Source organism: Kryptolebias marmoratus, linkage group LG11 (genome assembly GCF_001649575.2).
Source record: "Kryptolebias marmoratus isolate JLee-2015 linkage group LG11, ASM164957v2, whole genome shotgun sequence".
In the NCBI taxonomy this organism is placed as follows: domain Eukaryota; kingdom Metazoa; phylum Chordata; class Actinopteri; order Cyprinodontiformes; family Rivulidae; genus Kryptolebias; species Kryptolebias marmoratus.
In genome coordinates this window covers 1,721,151-1,738,074 of record NC_051440.1, presented here as the reverse complement: position 1 = coordinate 1,738,074, position 16,924 = coordinate 1,721,151, and the positions used below count along the sequence as shown (strand labels likewise).

At 35.1% G+C, this 16,924-nt stretch overlaps 1 protein-coding gene across 1 annotated transcript in view; it reads right to left on the bottom strand.

Annotated features, from left to right (window-relative positions):
* Positions 1–16,924, bottom strand: part of LOC108250024 (anoctamin-1) — a 58,114-nt gene that overhangs the window by 37,239 nt on the left and 3,951 nt on the right. Inside the window, exons 2-9 of the mRNA XM_017439700.3 lie at positions 14,215–14,269; positions 11,778–11,826; positions 7,578–7,633; positions 7,109–7,150; positions 5,143–5,207; positions 2,847–2,981; positions 689–849; positions 499–581 (exon numbers count right to left, since the gene is read on the bottom strand). Coding sequence (XP_017295189.3) covers positions 499–581; positions 689–849; positions 2,847–2,981; positions 5,143–5,207; positions 7,109–7,150; positions 7,578–7,633; positions 11,778–11,781 — 546 coding nt within the window. The 5' untranslated portion in view covers positions 11,782–11,826; positions 14,215–14,269. The remainder of the gene's footprint in view (positions 1–498; positions 582–688; positions 850–2,846; positions 2,982–5,142; positions 5,208–7,108; positions 7,151–7,577; positions 7,634–11,777; positions 11,827–14,214; positions 14,270–16,924) is intronic.

The following is a 16,924-nucleotide window of genomic DNA, read 5'->3' as shown; positions in this document are numbered from 1 at the left end:
CCAATCAAAAAAGATTGGAGTTTCAGGCAGTAGGTCAGTATCATGTGCACTTTCCCCCATGAAACTTGCAATCCACAGCTAAACACATGAAAGAAAAAAAATAAAATAAAATTTGACAGTTTTGCTGTTATAATGACAGCATGTTTGAGAGTAACTGGGGCACAACAATAGACCAGTGATAAATTTAATAAATCACACTGGAAAAATTTAAGACATTTTGGAGAATACTTTGTGAATGCTATTTGCCAACTAGTTTCCAGCAGTCACAGTTCAGTGAGTAACTGGCTTTAGAGCTTAAAACAGCTTCCTGGGAACTGTTAGTGTGCAACTGTTTTATCTATGTGCACAATCATACTTTGTGTATATGATGTTCAGTAGGGTAAGAAGGCATAATAGTTATGATAGCCACACTTTGCCACAGGTGGATGGATAGATGGTTGAATGGGTGGGTGGGTGATTGTATAGGTATATGGATGGATGGATGAACTTGGCACTTACCTCCTCATCTTCAAATCCAGTGAGGTTCCATTCATAGCACAGTTTCATCTGCCTTCTCTTCCAGTGCTCCATGAACATGGCAGCTTTGAAATGAAAAAATATGAAATCAGTCACAAGGTTTAGCTTAGAGGACCTGATGATGACTTCACTAATTATCAGCTTTTAATAAATCAGATGTATGCTAACTCACCCCACAAGGCCATGAATACAGAGAAGAAAACAGTGGCAGGGTTATCGAACAGGTGACTGGCACGGGCAGTTCCACATGCTGTGCTAAGTTTCCAGTAGCTACACACTCTGTCACACAGAGGGCACATTGTGATGTTATTTCTTGGATGGCAGATCTCCATGCTGGGATGAAAAAGAAAGTAAACAGTCAGAAGAAACTGGCTCCTTGGTTTAATTCGGTCTTACTTTAAAACAGAAATCTAGAAAGTTAGAAAGAAAATGGTGCTCCACTAACATGGAAGAATTTTATTTAACCTGAAGAGATAGTTTGCTAACATACAAGGAATACCTTGATAAATCTAAAACTGTATGTTATTCATCTTTAATAAAAGAGAACCATAACAACTACTCCAGGTTTCTGTTTAGTACTGTAGCTAGACTAATGAAAAGTCATATTTTTGTTGAACCATGTATCCCTATAATTCCAAGTAGTGATGAATTTCCGAGAGCCTTTATTCTTTTCTCTGAAATTATTTCAATTCACACCATGCTTCTTACTATTGCCTTTGATTCCCTATCAAAGGAAACACCTTTAGACATGTCACTAGAACTTAATTTGTGTTTGAACCGTTTTTGTCCTGTTGAGCTTTCTGAATTGTCAAAAATAGTAGCTTCATCCAAATCATCAACATGTCTGCTAGATCCTATCCCAAACAGACTGTTCAAAGCTACAGGGCTTTAAAGTTGATGTAATTAAACATTTACTTAAGAAACCGGATCTTGATTCAGGAGCTCTTTATAGACCTATAGCCAATCTCATTTTCATCTCAATATTGTTTAGTACCACATATAACCTGGGTCACATTTAAAAAAAAAATCGGATTTAGGCCACTTTTGCCAGCAGTACAAATGCAGCCTTAGACATGGAGTTCCTCTGGGTTCAGTACTTGGACCAATATTCTTTATTTTATATATGCTTCTATTAGGTAAAGTTGTTAGATAGTATGGGGTAAACCTTTATTGTTATAAAAGCATAAAACATCCAAGAGGGTGATTAGTTTTAATAGGCACTGTATATATATATGCTTTTATAACAATAAAGGTTTACCCCATACTATCTAACAACTTTACCTAATAGAAGCATATATAAAATAAAGAATATTGTGTGTGTGTGTGTGTTGTTAACAAAAATAATAACTTACCTAAACAAATGGAAGTAAACATCGTTTGCATGAGCAATATCTTGGGTAAATTAAAAGCCTAGCATACCTTGAAAGAATGCATATCACCTGGCACCTTTCATGCAGCAGAGTTTTAAAGTAAGATTACTTTCACCTTTCAGCTCCAGAATAGAAGTCCAGTTGTTTTTGTTCTTGTTTTTTTACAGCTTTTTTTGGATTTACCATGTCCTGGATGACTGAGAATCTACACCAGCATAATATCACCTTATGCTGAGAAATGGTGGAATGATAGCTGTTTTGGTCAAACCTTGAAAGTATCATGATCCGCAATCTCATTCAGTTTTGTGGGATATGGTTGCGTCCAGAGTCTGTGTTGTAAAGACTCAGCTACTTTTGTGTCAAAGATTAGCTGAAGTTGATTAGCTGTGATGGCCATCTTGATTCAGGCAGACTCTAAAATATAATCATTTCTAAATGTACATCTAATGATTACTTTTTGAAAGTTTTAATAAAATTCAGAGAAATTTGGCTAATTGACTCCTTAGTTACTGCTAACGTTTTAAACGAAAATCTTGCACGGTGTATAGTACTGGAAGCTTTAGTTATGGATAACTCTCATCTACAACCACACCTAATTTTAGCTCAATATTTGAAAAAGTGACTGAGTTTTAGCTATTTTAGTGTTTCCTAAGGTTGTTTAGCTAGGATGACCATCTTTAATTAGGTTAATTCCAAATGTTAATCAGTTGTATAGGTACATCTAGTGATTATTTTCTGAAAGTTTTATTAAAGTCTGTCCAGTGCTTCATGAGTTATTTTGCTAACATACAGACACAAGCAAAATAATTTCCCACCAGCTAGCAGCTGGCAATAAAAATTAGTGGTAACAATGCAATAAAATGAGTATTAACATGATGCAGCAGTTGTTCACTCATGACTTCCCTACATTAGAGTAACTTGAAAACCTTGCCATGTACAAATGTGTGTTATTGAGTTTACCTTGGTATGTTGTCATTGACTGTTGCACATCCATACAGAAAAACAATAACTCCCACTAGAGAGGCAGGAATGAGCATTTGGGTGTACAGACCCAACCAAGCAAAGTAAAGACCAATCTTCTCACCGAAATACTTCCTGCATAGGAGAAACAAGAAGCAAAATGTTTTGACTAGATTTTTAACTTACACAAATATAAAATTACACAAAATGAGGAAAAACCACCATGGCTGTTGTGTTGCATATTGACTTCTGTAAAGTGAAGTCATATTTCAGTCCCAATTTCAGCTGGAGCTTTATCTGTGTGAGGATTTTATGTTTTTCTTGTGTGTGCACGTTTTTCTTTTCTCAGGTCTATAAACATGCACGTTAAGGAAACTGGCTATTCTAAAGTAACCTTAGGTGTGTGTGAGAGTGCATGGTTATCTGTTTTGTGTGTGCTTCTGTACTGACCCCATAATAGACCAATAACCTGTCCAGAGTGTCTCCTGCTCCGTTCCAGAAATGAGTGTAGAAATATGTAAGAAGTAAGTTGGTTTTCATTAGGACCGCCAGATCAAATTTCTCGATTAATAACAGACTTAACTGTACCTTATGAAAAACTTTGATTCACCCCTATTATTTATCAGATCTCAACAAGTGGAAGCTGAGTCCTATCAAAACAGTCTTCATCATTCCTATTATAATTAAAGAAACCAAATTAGCCTTTTATAATTTTGTTACAAAATTAAAAATGAATCAAAATCAAATCCACAAGCTAACAATAAATCAAAACCCAAGTAAAATTCAATAAACACAACACATCTGACTTGACACTGCGAATTTGGGGAGAAGGGTGCCTCCCAGCAAGAAGGGAGGTAATGATGCTCTGTTTTTGATCATGTCAGGTTACAGCGTTAGTAAGTAGTTATAGTTACAAGCTGTTACACAGCTAACCAACATTAGCAGTGTCAGGAACTAATGCTACTTATTTTCCTGGACTTCAAAAACACTGCCTGTTTTTTAAGACTGTGTTAAAAAGTAAAATGCTGATATTCAGACATCTGTTTGCAGGAATATTGGCACCAACCCTGTAATCTATAAAGATAAAGTGTCTATCTGCACTTTGATGCTTTACAGAAACTTAGAATCCAACAGAGGTAAGAGCAATCATTTACTAGAAGATACTTTTAATGTGACTTATTGACATAGTTTTAAGTGGTCTCTCTGGCAGTGGAAAACCAAACAGGTTACGCTAACTTGAACCAGTTAAGAACTAGCTCTGGTACTGGAACATCCAGTGAAAAACCCCAAACTTTGTAACTTGTTGCATTTTTCTCTTGAATTGCTATGAAATAACAATTTCAAACAATCCCAGTCAACAAGGATGGCCTTTAAATATAAATGAAACTGAATTTACTGCCTTCTTGTGGATTGGTTTATTTCATCCCACCTCCACGTTAATCGCTGGTTAATCTGGAATGATTTGATATCAGGTTTCTCTTAATATCAAATAAAAAACATATCCTTCATTAAACTGGTGGTGAGAACAAGTTGTTAAGAGGGATAAAGTCTTGTGTTGGTATGAATCTCAGAAACCAGAATAAATTAGAAGCACTCAGAGAGCGCAAACCTCCAACAAGGCCACAGCGTGATTAAAAAATAGTGTGATCCGGATCATAATCTGAATCACCAACAAAATTTAAACCATTGTTTTTTGTGATAACCCCAGCGTTTCTTGAAAATGTCCTCCAAATCTGTTCATTAGTTTTTACCTGATCTTTGCTAACAAACAGACAAACAAACCAACGGACACAACAGGAAACATAACTTCCTTGGTTTAGCAAACAAAAGGGTCACATGCAGTACCAGTGGTAAGTTTTAACAAAGGGGTTACCTGTGACCTTGACCTTTGACCCCATGAACTTTGAAATCAACAGCCATCTTTGACCCATGAGGTATTTAGCTGTGCAATTTAACATTCCTGTTATGCAGCTGCAGAGTTAGAGTACGGGCTGATCTGTTACCTTAACTTTTGACCTTGAACTTTAACCAGATCAACACCAAAATTTAATCACTTGTTCCTTCTACCCGGTTTGACGTTTCCTGAAAATTTCATGAAAATCCGTTCATAACCTTTGGAGTAATCTTGTGTACAGACATTACAGAAAATATAACTTCCTTGGCAGAGGTAACAATCAAGACCATTTTAAATGTGCAGTTAACTAGGGAATGTATTCCAGATTATTTAACTATAACTAATGTGGTATTTGTAACCTTGCAATTATGACAGGCATTAAATTACAAAAAAAATTCTTACCGCACAAGTCCAATTGGTTGGTATTTATAAAAAACACTGTAGTTTGCCCACTCCTCATACAGAAGCTGTAGAAGACAATATCCAGTAATTAATTGTCATGTTTTTAGATCTCTCACTGACACTGAGACAACACATCTCATGCAGAACTGTTAAACAGAAAAGAAAAAAATGTGAAGAAATGTCAGGATTTGGGTTTTGTTTTGTTTTTTTCTTTGAGGTTTTTTTTTCTATTTGGGGTTATTGTTTTTATGTTTTGTCTTTGTATTTTTTCTCCCTCTTGCGTTCCTGTCATTATTCACTTCTCCTCTGTCAGACACTTGTTTACTTGCCACGCTCGTCTCCACCTGCTCCTAGTATGTAATCACTCACCTGTGCCCACTTCCCCTAATTACCCTCTGCTTTAAAACCTGGTCATTTCCTCATCTTAGTTACTGGTTCACTGTCGCTTACTCACACTGTCTGGTTTCTCCTGTGCCTCGCCCATGTCTTGTTTTTGTCATTTTTTGCTGCATTTTGGATTTTTGTTGAAGTTTGGTTTTGCTGCCTCGTCAGCGTTTTGTTTTTGTTTCTTATTATTTTAAAAGATGTTATAAATTATTTCCTTGTACCACGATGAGTCTGCGCATTGGGTTTGTTGCTCTCTCCACACAACCTGACAAGAAAAGCACTTTTTCAAAAAAAAAAAAAAAAAAGGCTAATCTTTATCACTAAAAAGCTTTCTGAGGCCAACTTAGTTCTGTTTTGGTATTTGATACAAGTAAAACCAATAATTCCTATCTATGATAATTCAGCACTGAATTATCATAGATGGGTTAAAGATAGGGCAAACTAGTGTCTTACTGGGCTGCAACTGTTGGGGACTATTTAACAAACCACATTGACAAGCAAGTCTCCATAGTGTCTTGCAAAAAAAATAAAAAGTAGACTATTAATCAACATTGAGTCTAATTTTTTTTACAGAAAATATAACTAACTGTAAGTAAAGGTAATGTTAAATGCATACTTTTGTTGGCAACTTTAATAAACTACAGCTATTTTATTTTGTAATTAAGTTGTGTAACACCATTACATGTATGTAACTAATTACATTACAAACCAACTGGTGAATAATAATTAATAAAAAACCTGGTCCAAATTTGCCTATCTGTCAAGAAATATTTTCAGATGGACCCAAGAATGCAGACTGGAAGTCAAGGGCTTGAGAACAAACTAAGACTTTAATAACAAAAAATAAACAGCTGACAAGGCAGCAAAAAAAGACCTAAACAAGCAGGAGCACACAGGAAACAGGTCGGAGAACAAACAGTATGACAGACTGATGACTAGGTGAGAACTGGGAGTATGAGTACTGGGAGAGATGAGGATCAAGTGGATGCAGCTGGGGTGATTGGCAAATGAGGGACAGGTGAGTAATGAGGAGAAGAACTGACTGGCTGAGGGAAAGCAATGGCGAATGACACGGGAGAAACAGGAAACCAACAATCCAAATCCAAGAATCCAAAAAAAAAAAAAAAAAACCCACAAGAAACATAATGGCAAAGCAAACTGAATCTACAATTTAAAAAAAACAAACAAAAACAAGACAAATGAACCGCAAAATCGACAGATCATGACACTATCTTCATTTCTAAAGTGCACTCCAGTAGAGGAAATCATAAATGTGGGGGTGGCTGACAGGAGGGCCACTAAGCAGGCAAAGGCAGAGATGGGCAACAAAATAATGACAGTTTTGGAGGCTGTGCACACAAAAATAGACCATGATTTTCAAAAGTGGCTGTACACAACTTGCTGACGCTCAGAATTCTAAATCTAAAGCATAAATAACAACAGATATTTTCACAATTACCGCATACACTAAAGAACTGTATGTAGTAAAGAGCATGCCATATTTGGGTTTTATTTACAACTCTAGGCTAAAAATGTGCTCTTATTTTGACCTCCAAAAGTATAAAAGGTACATCCTCACCTTTCTGTCATTGGGTTCTGCACTTTCCTCATTAATATCTCCCTTAAAAGGAAAAAAAGAAAATATAAAAAAACAGAAAATATCAAAGGTTCTTTGACTTCCAGATGGACAAAAACATAAAAAGTAATCATATGAGATGGTCTAATTTCAGTTAAATTGATTTTAAACAAACACATACATTACCTTTAAACCTTTTTACTTTATTATAATAGTGTAATCTTTGGAAACAGCTTTCAAATGCATTACAAATAATAGTGTACACATTGTGGACTTGTTGGCAGTCTTTCATATGTCTAAACCAGAACACAATTACTCTGCTGGTAATTTGGAAACGTAAAGCAAACAAAGCTGCATTACTGTCTTATCTATAAGTGAAAAGCCCCTCTAAAAGGCATTAAAGCATTTTGTAGCTCGTGATTTTCAAACCTCAATCACCAATAATTGCTAATTATGCACAGATTTGGCTTACGTCATGAAGAGGGTAAGCTGCAGTATAAACACCACTACCAAGGAGACCGGTAATTCCTGTCAACAGAACACAGATGTAAATTTAATATGCTTAAAATACAGTCTCAATGTGTTACTAGCAGAAGAAAACAACAACAAAAGAGGTGTTAAACATATTTCAAGAAGAAGAATTCGAACACTATAAACCCAAAACTTCAGTTTAATCTTTATTACAGCAGTCAGCTTAATAATGACATTTTACCCCATTTATAAAAAAATGATGGAATAGTTTATAGAACTAATGAGAGTACTGTGAGATAAACAAGAATCAGCAGTGTTTCTAAACATTTATATTAATTTTGTACTGTTGATAGTTAAAAAAACTGAACAACTTTTAACTATAATATTTGAAGACTTAAATTTACACGTTCCATATTCCTTCCCCCATTTGATGATGGATTTAACAGAACTTGGTAAATCTGGAAACTGCCTAACTGACATCTAACATATACATTTCCTTCAACCCCAATTCTGAAAAATTTTGGACTTTGTAAAATGTAAATAAAAACCGAGCGCAATGTTATGCAATTCTCATAAATCCACATTCACAATAGAACACAGTAAACATATCAAGTGTTTAAACTAGGAAATTGTACATACATTTTTTAAAAGAAAAAACAAGGTAATTAAAAATTTCATGGCAACACATCAAAAAAAGTTTGACAGGACCATGTTTACAACTGTGAAACATCTCATCTCTGAACATGGCACCAGTATGTGTGATCTGCTGTCTGCCACTGCATTTGTTGTTTCTCAATCTTCTCATCAACAACATCAACTCACGACTGGTGTGTGAATGTATGTCACTTGTAGATTTTCGATTGTCTGCCACCAAGCTTGCATATTTTAATCATAGTTTTCTTTCTCCTGGCTGATGTACCCGTTTACCTTCTCTGTGCCATGCACCTACATGCCCAGAGACACTGCTGTAGACACCAGGGCAAACACCATGGACAGCTGGTGAAGCTCAACGCCTGCCAAGGTTTCTTCAACAACTTGGATGATGAATTAGTCTATTGCATGTCCTGGCACCTCTTGTATCCTTTCATCCCCTGTCTGATTTCTTTGGACAGCTCTGGTGTCCACAGTGGTCCAGTTCAAGGCTGGTTTTCAGGTCCTAGGAGATGTGGAATAATTCCAGTGAATTTGTGACTGCTTCAGGTTCCTCAGTCAACTTCTCTTCAGGCTGCAGTTCCTACTAGGATGGTCCTGATAAATGCCTGGTCTTTGGTTAACAAAACTTTTATTACTTTTTCCATTCCAACAGAATCAGTTTTCTCTGTGTGACTGAGACATGGCTGCATACTGATGAGTCAGGTGTTTTTTCAGAACTTTTGCTCTCTGGTTGCTCATTCTTTAATGATCTCAGGATATCTGGTATACAAGGAAGAATATTGATTGTTTTAGGAATCCGTTTCACTGCCAACAGTTCCAGGTACCGGATCTCTTTCCCAGCTGTAAAACTGCTTTGTTTAAACTGGGTCAGTCCCAGCAGTACTTTGTGTGATGATCTGCAGACCACTGAAGTAAAACAAAATTCTTTCTGAATGACGTCTCAAATTTCATAGCTGAAATATTGCATTAATATGACCAGATTTTATCATCCACAAGTACTGCCCTGAAAAGCCAAACTGCAGTTTTCTTTTAATATGTTGAAAAAGTGATGTAAATTTTATTAGACAAACAAAATTTGTATACAAGACAGTGATATTTCTCTCAAATTAGAATGTAGCTCAACAGAGACTGTCTCAGTCATAAACAAATAGCTAGAAAAGGTAATTTAGGTCTGTCTAACAGACAATTTGGGACCTTTACATGACCACACTTTAAAAAAAAAACAGTTTTGTCAAAAATACAACTAACAGCAATTACAACTTTCACCAGCAGAGGTCACAGCAGACCACAGCAGACCAACACCACAACATTTTCACCAGTTCATAGACACTTGAAAATTTTACCAGAATTTTCATAAACAATTGATGAGTCAACTTAGGTGTTAAACATTTTCAGATTTGTTTTATGTAAATAATTGTGAGAGGAGCATTATAATGTACTGAATACTTTATAAACAAGCATACGTGATACGTGTATCATATGTGTATAAATAATGTAAATAACAACATGAGGAGCAGATATGTAATACATACCAAGTATGTATGTCCTCATCATACGCATTACAAGTAAAGAAACCAAATATACTTTTTAAGATATTACCAAAACTCAATGAAATAACACAAAAGTAAAATTCAATTAACACAATAAAATGACCACTTAGAATTTGGGAACAATATTTTGAGTTTAGGTATCAAGAAATTACTCTAAATTAGGTCCAGATAATATTCAAACAGTTATGGTCACCTTACAATGATTTACCAAGAATAATGCTTATAATGCCAGAACGAAAGACATGAAAATCTTTTGAAAAGGAGGTTTGAAAAAAATTACCCAATAGACTTAATTGGATAATTAAGTCTATTTTTATTTATTATTAAACCTTATTTTACCAGGAAAGAAATCCATTGAGATTATTAATTTCTTTTACAAGGATGACCTGGCCAAGATGCAGCACAATGTGCAAGGTGCAAACAACCCATTACATTTACAGCAGTCTTAATAATGGAAACTATAGTAATAAAATATTTACAATAAAATATCAGGTAATAAGACATAAAATACAATGAAAGTTTAAAAAACATTACAATTTGAGACACTTAACTGTGAGAGGTGCAAAATGTGACTAAAACCGCTGCCAGTTTTTGTTTAAAACTACATAAAGGAATAAGAGACTCCAACCTCAGCTGCAAGTCACTCCAAGACCATGGGCCGAAATAGGACAAACTCATCTTTCCTGACTGTGTGCACAAAGGGTACCTTAAATCGTAGCCAGCTACTGGCCCTGACTGTCAGTGCTGCCCGTCAAAAACTACAACCGTCATGTTTACAAACCGAAAACTATAGCGGTAGGATATTTTAATAAAGGGTTTTAATGCATCTATTTGTGTTACCCCCTATATTGAACAGGTAGGATATTCTCATGAAGGGTTTTAGGACACCAACATGTGCTACCGCTGTATTTCATAAAAGGTAGGAAACTCAAATAAAGGGATTAGGTACAACAAAATGTGCTACCTACGTATTTTATTAAAGCTGGGTATTCTAATGAAAGGATTAAGTGCATGAACAAATACTACCGCTATATTTCATAAAGTAGATTACTAAAATGAAGGGATTTGATGCAACGGAATGTGCTACCCTGCATACAAGTGGGATATACCGATTAATGATTTTAGTACAACATGAACAAAACTGCTAAACTTTATAAAGATAGGATATTCTAATAAAGGGATTAGTGCATACATCTGTGACAGCTTTTAATTTTAAATGGGTAGGATATTCTGATGAAGGAAGTGATTTTTGTGGTTTTAGAAAGGTTTTCGTTGTGGATATAAATTGTTCCAAAGCTATGCTAAGCATAACTTTTAAGTTTCCACTTCAAATAATGTTATCCGATGATGATATTTAACATTAACACTGAATTAGGATTGTTCTTTGACAAAAAAGTAAATCCTAAACACTTTTTTAAAATACATTAAAAAGAAGTACTGTGTCCTTACCTTTACTTAAATACAGGCTCAGTTCCAAATATCTTGGAACCTATCTTAGATTTGGTTTAAAAAAAATCAGTGGGCAATACATTTGTATGGAAGTTTATTTTGTGCAGCAAGCCTGCTCCAGATCAGGGTAATAGCTAGGCTTCAACATTTCTTCAGTCGCTTACAGTTAAGAGTAACCCAGGTGAGAAATGATTTTGTGCATTTAGTTGCCGTTATATAATGTAGTGTAATGTTTTTGATGTGTGTAAGGCTAGTGCTCATTATGATGTTAAGTCTGTTAATGGGCTTGGCTTGTTAATGCAGTTGTAACATTGGTATCCAAAATATTCATCCTTTTTTTAAAATCAACATCAAATAAATTGCATGCATGCATTAAGATTTGAAAATACTGAACAGAATGTCAATAATCCATCCACTCAAACAATCCAAATTATAACCAGGAGGATAGTCATTATCACACTATCTGCTTGAGATTAAGGTAAAGTTTAAATTTTTACCAATTTAAATATAGAATGATGTCGAGGAGAGACAGAAAAATTCAGACTTACCCATGCTGTATTTAGCCTTGCATTTGGTTCTTTTTAAAATTTCAAATACCTGACAGAGAATCAAACAAAGTTAGAAAACCAAACTGCTAAAATAATAACAATAAAAAGTAAACAGCAAAAATAATGTGAAAGACTTGATTGATGAACAGTCTTATAACTGAATCTTTTCATGATACCGTATTATCATCTGAGACAGCACTGGCTTGTTGATTGACTCCAGACAAGTCTAAATGTATATCCCTAGGATTCTCATTAAAGTTTATAAACTCTGTTGATTTAGATGAAATTGATGATTCACGTTTAAGTCCACAGTTAGAAATCCCAACTAACTTGTCCTGATATCCAGTGAATGGTTTTACATTATTCAGTACTAAGAATGGCTGAATGAACCAATCAGAATGAACAGGAACAGAGGTGGTTTGTGGTTTATTAACACATGATAATAGTCAAACGTTCAAACACAACTACTCATGTAGAGGATACTTTTTGCCTGTTTTGCTACAATCTATAACAAAACTGAAGTCATTCAATCTATAAATGAGGCAGCCTGGTCTAACTGGAAAATGTAAGACATCATGACATACATTTCTTTATTTGTGCAGGTAAAAAATTATTATTATTATTATTATTATGCTCGTGTTGGTATGTCTTTTAGCAAAATATCTCATGAATCACAGAACGAATTTCAATGAAACTTTCAGAAAAGAATCATTGGATGCACATCTACAACTGATTAACTTTTGGAGTCAATTGATTCCAGATGGCCACGACAGCTAATCCACCTTACCTTACACAAAAATTGTCATACCTCAGTGAGTTTTAGTTACTGAATTGCTGCGGCAGTGGCCGACAGTCATTCACCATTCACAACACACACTTTGAAGCCCAAACAGATCATTCTAGATCACACAAGATATCGCAATACCACAGTCATACACACACACACACACACATATATGTATATATATATATATATACTTGTATATACTATTACAACTTCAGAAAATACTTTCTAATATCCATGACATGACTGAGCAAATACACTAACAATACATATCTGCCTGGTTCACATGTGTAATCGTTCAGCATAGTTTTTACCTATGTCGGACACAGACACTCTGATAGTGCAGGTGTTTTACATCTGATGCAGCTTGTATGACATTTAGAGAAAACACAGTTTAAACTGTTTAAGTTTAGGCAAATGTAATAAAGGATGAAATTGATTTAGGAGCTTAATGTATGATTTGAACGGATTTGTCTTATAAAATGTTCTCTGTATTGAGAGTTGGGTTATTCAAAAACTATCCAGGACTACAGCTGAATGCCCCGGTCTAATCACACTGATGGTTTCAACCAGAGCTCTGTTCACAATTTAGCTCAGGGGTGTCAAACTTAGTAACACAAGGGGGCCAAAACTTGACAAAAATCCAAGGATACAGCTACTGACATTTAACTTTAAAACAAAAAGAAAATACAGAAAATGATGGCATATATTAAAGCAGACCTGCTGTTACTCTGATGCCCATTTACTCAAGTCAGATACCAGACATCTTTTCTTGGCTGCAAGTTTATCAACAAGCATTTGATTGGTCCCAGTTGATGTTCCTTGTTGCTTTTTCCACATCAAAATAAAGATTACTGACACATTAAAATTTAATTTTCTTGGCTTCAAAGTAACTGTCACTATAAGTCTTTGCTAAATATGCTCAGTTTTTAAGTAAAATGAGAAGTGACATAGACTATTTGTCATAAACTGGAGGAGCAGATGTAATAAAACTTAAATGTTATCTTTTGGGGCCAGATAAAATGTTAACAAGGGCCGGATCTGACACGTGGGGTTTAGCTGATGTTTTTTTTAAGGCACATCTTTGTTCATCTGATTGTGACAATGCAGCCTGACAGAGGAGGTGTGATAGTATAAAGATGTGCAGGTCACGATTATAAACCAACATCACTACAGCAGCATTCTGCAGTGTTTCATATGTCTGTCAACAAAATAATGACTGAGAACACAACACAACACAACACGCTTTCTAAGGGCTTTTTTTACTTGAATGAGGGTAAAAAATAGAACACATTTGTTCCTTTTATCTAGTTTGTACTAAAATATGAATGTATTATTGTACAGTGGGCTTTATAGTGTTTAACAAAATTAGAAATAAATGAATAAATATACATAATAAACAAAACCACATGCAGGTTTGTTCCAAGTTTTGACTGGTGTTGTTTTTTTAACCATTAGGACTAATGGTGATGTGATCTAATTTTAGAGCACATTCACAGAATATATAAAGTGATAGATACATTTGGTTCACTAAACGGTCACTAAACATTTTATTTGTATTTTTTTCCTAAACATTTCATGCTTTTGCTGTCTCTTACTTATTTTTAGAGAAGTGTTTTTCTAAAAACACAATTAAATTAGACTTGGACTTACGATGGAGCTTCTGGTTCTGCTGTCGAAGAAGTTATCTTTGTCTGAACAGTCAAACCTGTTGAAACACAACAGAAGTGCAGATACAGTCATTAGCATTTTCTTTTGTTTCTTTTCAAGCTCATTAGTCACATGGCAGTAATAATTAATTTCAAAACAGAAGCTGTATTATTTCCACTGATCAGAGAAAGAAGAAAAACTCAGTTCTGGTAATGAATCCTTCAGATCAAGTCAAAAACCTTGGTGTTATTTTTCATTTTATGTTTCAGAGACTGCAATAAAAATGTTACAACAACCACATATTATCATCTGAAAAACACTGCCCAAGTTTGACCATTTTTCTTTCAGTCCAGACAAAAATCTTAGTTTATGCCTTTATCACCTGCAGGGTGATAAAGGCATAAACTGCAAGGCTCTGCTTTCTGCCCTGAAGAATATAAGTCAGACTATAACTCAGCTGCAGCAACTTTCTAATAAAACTGTAAAGATTGTAAATCTGAGTCTGCATCAGCTGCAGCTGTTTCAGAACTCAGCAGCACAAATATTAACAAAAATTTTAAAGTCTCTTCATTGCCTCCCTCTGTGTTTTAGAACTAATTTTAAGGTTTTTTATGTTTTTAAAGGTTTTTTGTGGTCATAGTCATACCTAATTATCAAATTTGCTTTTATCTTACGAGCCTTCCAGATCAATCAATCAATCAATCAATCAAATTTATTTCTATAGTACATTTTTTTTAAACCGCAGGGGTAACCAAAGTGCTGTACAATAGATTAAGACAAGAAGAAGAAAAACATACAAAGACATAAACATACAGGTTCACGGCAGGTGTGTTTTAAGGTGCCATACAAAACAAAAATCACGGTGTGTTAAAAGCCAAAGATTAAAAGCGTATTTTTAAAAGAGATCTAAAAACAGGAAGCGAGGAGACATCTTTTTCTTATTATAGTCCTTGCCTTCCTGAGGAATGCTGTAAAGCACTTTGTGTTACACATCTCTGTACTAAAGGTGTTTTTAAATAAAATCTGATTTAATTTGATAAAGAGCATGTTAACACACGTTTTAAACCTTTGAGAAGTGTGTAAACCTGTCAGTATGTAAATACCTTATTTATGTCAGCATGTAAGAAAAGCCCAACAGCTCAAACAATCTTCACTACACTTAATCTTTAAAAGTTACACTGAATAAGGCATTTACATTTAAATTTGTTTTACAAAATAATAGTAATGGAATAACAAAATAAAGCATTCTGGTCTGCTACTGCAAACCTCTCACTAAGGTTTCTATGAACCTAGGAGATAAGATGTTTATTGTCTGTCATGTAAAAATATTAGCAGAATAAATTTGTCATGGATCATTTACTAAACAGGAATCTAGAATTTCTAAACTGTGGAGGAAACTGGAAATTTACCCATATAGACAGACTTTTTTGTGTTTAAACCTAATTGGTATTTTATCCATCCATCCATCCATCCTTCCATCCTTCCATACATACATACATACATACATACATACATACATACATACATGTAGAACCAATAGGTTTAAGACAGGTTAACAGTTTTTTTACACATATCTGTGTGTGTGTTTGTTAGCCAAATATCTCATTATAAGTCTAACCTTAAAATCATCATAAAATGATTGCTAATGATTGATGATGATACTTTACAGCAAAACAAATGCACTGATAAGTATTAATGTATGTTTCTTTTACTATAAAAGGAAATTTGAGAAAACCTTTACTTTTCCAGTGTCTAATCATGTTTAAGATCAAGTAGAAAATCTTAATTTGTGCAGTTTTCTTTGTAGTGAAAGTGACAAAAAAAGAAGGCAACTCAAGAGAAAAAATAAATAGTTAAAATAAAAATTATAGACTAGTTAGAAGTTTAATATCAGAAGAATTACTCTACGTCTATGTTTATTTAGATCAAAATAAAGTTGTTTATTGTGACACTAGTGATGCTTTTTAATAGGATGGTCATACTTACTTTTGAATACTGTTTATTTTAGGAAATACCTTTTACCCAAATAAAGAATATGTATAAGACTTTATTTAAAAATATATATATATATATTCTCCAACTCTTTCTCTGCATGAAATTCACAGCCAGATTATCAACTGATGAAGAACAGACTACAAGTGTGACATTTTGAAACGACTCACATCTGGTCTGTATTGAAAAGATGGATGCAAGACAAGGGAACAAACTTCCTTTCCGTAACAGGAGACAGAACCTAGTCCTGAAAGGCTCCTATTGAGTAAACACAGAAACAATCGGACACCGTTGCCATAAATCATCGGACTGCACTAACTTCCTTAACTGAAGTTACTTCAGGGATTTACAGCGCTATCTCCTCTCCAAATGAAATATGCAACCAGCTGCTGAAACAGTGTTTAAATTCTAAACTATTATTTTAATCTGAATATTTAGTTGGAGACCCCTTATGACGAGTACGGCTATTGGACACAGTGTTCCCTCGCCCGGACGCGGGTCACCGGGGCCCCACTCTGGAGCCAGGCCTGGAGGTGGGGTACGTTGGCGAGCGCCTGGCGGCCGGGCTTTCACCCATGGAGCCCGACCGGGCACAGCCCGAAGAGGATACGTGGGTCCCCCTTCCCATGGGCTCACCACCTATAGGAGGGGCCAAAGGGGTCGGGTGCAATGTGGGATGGGTAGTGGCCGAAGGCGGGGACCTTGGCGGTCTGATCCTCGG